The 6,965-nt window shown below is 55.6% G+C and overlaps 5 protein-coding genes across 5 annotated transcripts, besides 4 other annotated features; 4 read left to right on the forward strand and 1 right to left on the reverse strand.

Moving 5' to 3' along the window:
- On the reverse strand, positions 1-390 carry Tc00.1047053511565.10 (mucin TcMUCII, putative; the record flags this gene model as incomplete). The annotated part of the gene is made up of 1 exon (XM_799849.1): positions 1-390. A coding segment is annotated over one exon (390 nt), but the record flags the coding sequence as incomplete, so codon positions are not given.
- Positions 1-899: a sequence feature (heterozygous, non-Esmeraldo-like haplotype).
- Positions 900-4,940: a sequence feature (areas not merged during assembly with more than two copies in the genome that could not be assigned to a particular haplotype).
- Tc00.1047053511565.15 (uncharacterized protein) lies at positions 1,803-2,663 on the forward strand (the record flags this gene model as incomplete). The annotated part of the gene is made up of 1 exon (XM_799853.1): positions 1,803-2,663. One exon carries the CDS (start codon positions 1,803-1,805, stop codon positions 2,661-2,663), a length of 861 nt encoding a protein of 286 aa, XP_804946.1.
- Tc00.1047053511565.20 (uncharacterized protein) lies at positions 3,069-4,022 on the forward strand (the record flags this gene model as incomplete). The annotated part of the gene is made up of 1 exon (XM_799850.1): positions 3,069-4,022. One exon carries the CDS (start codon positions 3,069-3,071, stop codon positions 4,020-4,022), a length of 954 nt encoding a protein of 317 aa, XP_804943.1.
- Positions 4,941-6,965: a sequence feature (heterozygous, non-Esmeraldo-like haplotype).
- Positions 5,194-5,823, forward strand: Tc00.1047053511565.30 (mucin TcMUCII, putative; the record flags this gene model as incomplete). Its single annotated transcript, XM_799851.1, has 1 exon — positions 5,194-5,823. One exon carries the CDS (start codon positions 5,194-5,196, stop codon positions 5,821-5,823), a length of 630 nt encoding a protein of 209 aa, XP_804944.1.
- Positions 6,465-6,935, forward strand: Tc00.1047053511565.40 (uncharacterized protein; the record flags this gene model as incomplete). The annotated part of the gene is made up of 1 exon (XM_799852.1): positions 6,465-6,935. One exon carries the CDS (start codon positions 6,465-6,467, stop codon positions 6,933-6,935), a length of 471 nt encoding a protein of 156 aa, XP_804945.1.
- Positions 6,777-6,918: a sequence feature (GA-rich).

Consider the following 6,965-nt stretch of genomic DNA (forward strand, 5'->3'; position numbering starts at 1 on the left):
CGAGAGGTTAGCCTCTTCATTAGGTCTTAGCACTTCCGGATTCTGCTCTGAACTCTTTACCACCGACTTACTGGAATTCTCCGTTGAACCTCTCGATTTAGTGTCCACATCTTCCGACCCTGCCTGTTCAGTCGCGCCTTCTCCATTTTCTGCATTGGACGACACACGCGGTTTTCCTTCCTTAACGGCCTTAACTGGTGGAGATAACGCATCGGCACCAACATCTTGCTGGTCTGCAAGGATAATTAAATCCGGAGACTTGATCCCTAGACTTGTCCCCTGTGGTGGTTTGAGCGGTTCACTTGTGACAGCAGTTACTGTCACACACGCGGACGGACAGCAGCACAGGGCTAACACCAACAGGGCACACAGCAGACGGCACGTCATCATCGCGAGTGTGGTCGTTCAGTGGTGTGGAGCTGATCTGCACAGTGAGGGACATGGAGAGCAACAGGGAAGACGAGAGGTGCGGCAGATACACACAGAGGGCACACCACATGAGGAGAGGGCAGCAGCCAGGCATGCACCGTACGCCGCACACCACGCACGACACACACACAGCCCTGCCGCAACACCAACACACAGATGGAAGAGGGAGAAGCAAACAGGAGCGGCACACAAGGCTCCACCGCATGCACACACGGCGAGAGCGGTCCGTCGTGTCGGCACCCCTCACGGAGGGTACGCACACACAAAAGAAGATGTGCAGCGCACACAGCAACAAAACAGCAAAGTACTGTTGAAAAATAAGAGATCCCCGCACACCACGTGGATTGTTGGTCCACGGGAAGTGCAGCCAACATTCATTACAAAAGCAATTCAGTTGCCTTCGACCGTCGTTCATATTCAGCACACAACACCTCATGCAGGCACGACCACCACCGCAGCAGCAGCCGCACGCAGATATAATAGCAATAAATAAAGCAAACAACCATTTATTTTGTTTCGATTTGAATGTTGGAAGATGTCCGCATACCTTTTTGTTCCTTTTTTTTTGTTTTGCAGAGGATGGACCTTCATGCCTGGATCGTGTGTTGGGGATTTCTGCAGGGTGCACATTTTTTTTCCTCTTGTGCATTTTTTTCTTGTGTTGGTGCATCCAAGAATTCAATTTGTGTTGTTCCTGCCTTTCTCTGGTAAAGTGCTGCAATAGATGTTTGTTTTTCCTTTCGTTGCTGTGGCACCTGATTCCTCGCCGTTTATTGTGGTGGGAACAAATAATATGTGAGTGGACTCCCACGCACCAGAACGCACCTTCGCTCCTATTTATTGGTGCATGGAAGAGCATGTGTGTTTGGTGGTGTCTCGACCATATATTTTGTGGGCGTACATTCCCCTGCAGGCTGAGGGCGGGATGACGCTCCGTCGCGGTGCACTTCCCCCGCATGCCGCCCACTGTGATTCATCATGCATCACCCTCTCACATATTCCGTGGTGCCACACCGCTGATATTATTGCGGCTGCTGTGATTCCGCGTATTTCACGCATTTGATTGCGCCACAATACATCCGCTCGTGTGGCCGCCGAATCCAAACAGCGGTGCGCAACACCGTGAGCGGCAGTCCACATCCCTGCATGCCCCAACGGTGTGGTATCTGGCTGTCAGCCAGGCGTCAGACAACAAGAGAGTCTTGTGCTGGCAGTACAACGCACGGAGCTGCAGTGAATGACTCGGGCGGCGACGCATCTATTTGTCGCAAAGCAGCGAAAAGGAGTCGGGCAAAATAATGCCGGCTGCATTCACGACACCACATCCACAGCCAAGGCATGCGACGTGATGTGTGTTTCACTGCTGCTGTGAAATGCCTGCAGACGAAGTCACTAGTGGAGGCATGCCACCCATGATCAGCGGACAGACAATAATCGGCATGGGAGGCCACAAAAGGCAGCAACGACGCCAACAGCAGGAGCAGCTCTCTCTCTGTTTCCTCCGAGAAGTAAATATTCCACCAGCCACAGTTGACTGTGCAATCGTGACACTCCATACACTTCGTGGCTGCGTCAACACATCCTGCTCCCTGCAGCGCCTCAAAAGATGCCTCACTCCGTCCACTGAGTGCATCGATGTGGGCCGTGCCTGGGTTGTTCGTGGGGACCACAGCTATGTGAGGGTCACCGAGTCGCAGCATGTTTCTTGTGACGTTGTTGCATGGCACCCGCGCACACACACGCAGTGCCTGCGTCCTTCCCTTTTGTGTTCGCCTTCTGCCGGAGTGGCGACACACACGAGCAGCAGCAAAATCATTTCACCCTCGACGATCCAAAATCAACACCGACATCTCTCGCGACGCAAAGATCTCAGTTGCCAACACGGGCTTCCTGCCGCTCTGCCATCGACGCTGAAACACGGCACAGTGCACGCACTTATTTTCCTCGTGTGCAGTCAGCCGTTTGCTTCACACATTCTTCGGTGGGCTGACGTCCACAAAAGCACACCAAAAAGCCACCGTGATCGCACAAGCTCTTGCGATGAGCGTCGGTGTGTGCATGGATCCGCTGCTCACACGTGCTGGCAGGCAGCCTGCAGCCGGTGCCCTCGTGCCAGTTCATCGGCTCCAGCACGGAAAAGAGAAAATGGTCTATTCCTGATGCACTTATTCCCACCAGCAGCACCAACACGCTGGTCGCCAGCCGTCATTCCTCAGCACATCCAGGAATGCTGAAAAGTGACGTGGAGCCGTCAGCCAACAATGCCACAATCCCCGCACACACGTCGGTTCCACAAGAGAAGACACACAAATCACAAACAACACCCCTCACATGTCATCCGAACACCATTCCGACACACCGCGACACGCCAAACAGAAGTATTCGTCACCCCAATGCACCTCCCCACACAATCAAATAGTCCATGCACCACGCACGGCAGCAGCTCACACGCGGTCAAACAAATGTTCTTCACATCAGTGTTATCCACGTGCTGCACTGGGAAGTAAACAAAAGACGCGAGCGGCCAAACCCCAAAAGAGTGCCACGACTGGCCGCAATTCAACGGAACGCAGCCACTCAAAAGTATTCGGTCTAAATGCCCTCAACCTCCCACCTTCTCCCAAAAAAGCTGCAAGAGAATGAAACCAAACGCCCTGACAAATAAACTCGCTGTGCTCCTTCTGTCGTCCGGGGTCGTTGATGACGCCTTCACGGGGACCGACACCCATCGGTTATTCCAAACGATGCTGCACACCTGCGACGCGTCCTGCGCTCCGAGACGCGCGCGCCTCACTATCGCCATGAGAATAAAACAAAAGTTCTTTAACCAGACCGAAATGCAGACAGTGCCACGCCTCCGTCGATGCATGGGAAGGCAGCTACGGGAATTCCGCTGCCGAGGGATGCCGTCCCCAAGAAACCGCGGCGCGTTTGCAGTAAAATGGGGATCTCCCCGCACCACATCCGCGCCCCTCATGCTGAGCAGCGATTTGCCGCCTGGGACGCTGCGAGCCGCAACGAGGCGGGCGTCTTCCAACCGCGGCGTGCCCATGACACCCCGGACAACGTCAGACGATCGGTCGTTGAAACGGTCCGCGCCTCTCTGGGACCGTATGACCCAGGCCGCTGGACGGACGGCTTGTCTCTCGCTGAGCATGCGTCTGGATCCGCTGCGCTGCCATTTGACCCCCGGACAGTCGAGCTGCCTGTGGGGCTCCTCCGCGCGGCTGCTGACAGCCTTGCGTGGTCCTGCCGAGCGGAGCGTCTTTTCACCAAGCACGGCCGCGGAAATTTATCCATTCCCCCGCCTGGCGGCGTCAAAATCGCCCACACGAGTTCCTGTTGCCGCAGACTCCCTCTCGGCGATCGAGGCGCTCCGCCTTGGCCCGCTGGCGGTGCACGGCGACGTCGCCGAGGAGATTGGCGCCATGCCGCCTTCACTGGCGGATCGAGGTCGCACAGCAGGCTCCGTATTTTCCCATGACGCTGCGGAATCCCACGCAGCGTGTCAGCGGACGCTGACGCCGTCATGGCACAATCCCTCCCGCAGGGCTGCGTCACTGCCTGGCACGTGGACTTTCTCACCGCAGTGAAGCGACGGAACTGGAAGGATGCCCAGGAGGAAAATGAAGGCGCGCACACCGCATGACAGGCGCCTGTCGGTGTGGCGAGGACTCTATTCCTGGTGTCGACCCGGACATCGTGCCCCGAGTGGCGGCACTGCGCACAGGTGCGATGCGACTCCCGCCCACTCTTCGACAGGCCTGCGCACGCCCTGCGGATCACAAGGGACCCTCTGTGTCGGTGGTGCCGTCCCTCCCTCACTGCGGTGACCGGCCCGGCTCTGCCTCCGCCGGAACCTCTTCCCGACGTGAGCGCCGCAACTCCTTGTCGACCAGCGAGCGGCGGATTGACGTCCTCCTGCCCAACCTGCGGCAGAGTGCGCTTGTACGTCCACAGTATGAGGGCACATGCCGGACGTGCTCAGCCTGGCGTTATAATAGTTTGCGAGGGCCTCCCATGCGGATGCCACAATGGCGCCACCGTCTTCCTAACAGGCGCCTCGCGCGCAGGTCGCTACCGAAGTTGCCAAGCATGCCAGCAGGCGAGACACGCAGGAAGCACAACCGCGGGTACTCGAGATGGACCAGGAGAGACTCTGCCTCATCCACTGCGGGAATGCCCTCGTCGTTGGGAATATGGACTGCGACTGTTTGTGACTGCCCCAGCCCGCACGACGGCCCGTTTGCGACGGAATACTTGCCACTTTTGTACGGACGGCCTTGCGCTACTCACTCGTTATTGTAGCAGCATACAACTAAAACAGGATAACAAGTTGTTTTTGCGATGAATATTGGCTGCACTTCCCGTGGACCAACAATCCACGTGGTGTGCGGGGATCTCTTATTTTTCAACAGTACTTTGCTGTTGTGTTGCTGTGTGCGCTGCACATCTTCTTTTGTGTGTGCGTACCCTCCGTGAGGGGTGCCGACACGACGGACCGCTCTCGCCGTGTGTGCATGCGGTGGAGCCTTGTGTGCCGCTCCTGTTTGCTTCTCCCTCTTCCATCTGTGTGTTGGTGTTGCGGCAGGGCTGTGTGTGTGTCGTGCGTGGTGTGCGGCGTACGGTGCATGCCTGGCTGCTGCCCTCTCCTCATGTGGTGTGCCCTCTTTGTGTATCTGCCGCACCTCTCGTCTTCCCTGTTGCTCTCCATGTCCCTCACTGTGCAGATCAGCTCCACACCACTGAACGACCACACTCGCGATGATGACGTGCCGTCTGCTGTGCGCCCTGTTGGTGTTAGCCCTGTGCTGCTGTCCGTCCGCGTGTGTGACAGTAACTGCTGTCACAAGTGAACCGCTCAAACCACCACAGGGGACAAGTCTAGGGATCAAGTCTCCGGATTTAATTATCCTTGCAGACCAGCAAGATGTTGGTGCCGATGCGTTATCTCCACCAGTTAAGGCCGTTAAGGAAGGAAAACCGCGTGTGTCGTCCAATGCAGAAAATGGAGAAGGCGCGACTGAACAGGCAGGGTCGGAAGATGTGGACACTAAATCGAGAGGTTCAACGGAGAATTCCAGTAAGTCGGTGGTAAAGAGTTCAGAGCAGAATCCGGAAGTGCTAAGACCTAATGAAGAGGCTAACCTCCCGACAGCAAATACGAAGACCATGACGACCACAACCACAAAAGCACCAGCTACAAATACGACTACGACAACTGCGCCAGAGGCACCAAGTGATGCGCTCAACAGCGCAGAGGCGTCAACTACGACGAACACCCGCGCACCGTCACGTCTTCGCGAAATCGACGGCAGCCTCAGCAGCTCTGCGTGGGTGTGTGCCCCGCTGCTGCTCGCCGTATCCGCGCTGGCGTGCACCGCTGTGGGCTGAAAGGGAGCATGGGCTGTGCGTGCCAGCACTCAGCCACGGGGTAATGTGTACGTCTACTGTGGTCCGATGTATGAAGTAAGAGTGATTATGATGATCGTTTTTTGCTTTGCTTGTTTCCGCTGCCCTGCTGTGTGCTCCGCGTTGTGCACCACAACCGTCACGTTGAACGCATCCCAGACATACTCATATGCATACGCACTGGAGCCTTGGGTTTGTTTTTCTTGTTAAATTATTGCAGTTCGCTGTGTCTTTTTTGCTTTTTCATTGGTTTAATATTTCTAATGAAATGCGTGCTGCCGCTGCTGCTGGTGTTTTTTACTTTGCCGTTTCTTTCCTTCTACTTTCACTCTGCGTTGATGGGGAGTTAGTCTGTGCTGAAGGCTACACGCAAGTGACAGGAGTGATGGCGATGATGATGACTGGCCGTGTGCTGCTGCTGTGTGCCCTCTGCGTGCTGTGATGTGGTGCTGGCGGTGGCGGTGTCGTCAGCGGACGGAGCTGGCGGTGGCGATGGCAGTGCGGGTGAGTATTTGCTGTTGCAGTGGCGTACGCGGTTGCGGACGGAATGCGCGGAGGAGGTCGGCAGGAGGACCGGAGGCCGTGCGAATGCGTCCGCCGTCGAGGAATGCGTGCGTCAGGTGATGGAGAGTTTGCATGCTGTTGTGGATGGCCGCAGCCGTTGGAGGTGTCAACTTTCCGCCGTTTCTCCTGCTGCTGCTGAAGACGTAAAAGGGAATGCCAACACCGGAAAAGTTGTTGGAGAAGAAAATCTCAACACGGTGGAAGTTGACAAGAAAAGGAACAATGAGGTCTCACTGCCCAGACAAAGCAATGAATTATTGGTGAATTCAGGTCAACCAGCAACAGAAAGTCAAAAGAAGTTACCGCATTCTGAAACTGATCTTGTGCCGCCTCCAAAAGAAACTTCGGATCAAGGACAACACAGTGGTGAAAAGAGGAAGGAAGAAGAAGAAGCGGAGGAAAATGATGGGGAAAGTGAACATGAAGAAGAGGATGCAGAAGACACAGAGGAGGAGGAAGAAGAAAGGGAGGAGGTAGATGGAGGAGGAGAAAAAGAAGAGAAAGAAGAAGAAGGTGCGGGAGAAGGATGAAACAGATGGGGTGGAAGAAGAAGGAAAAGA

This window comes from Trypanosoma cruzi, genomic scaffold (genome assembly GCF_000209065.1).
Source record: "Trypanosoma cruzi strain CL Brener 1047053517139 genomic scaffold, whole genome shotgun sequence".
NCBI lineage: Eukaryota > Euglenozoa > Kinetoplastea > Trypanosomatida > Trypanosomatidae > Trypanosoma > Trypanosoma cruzi.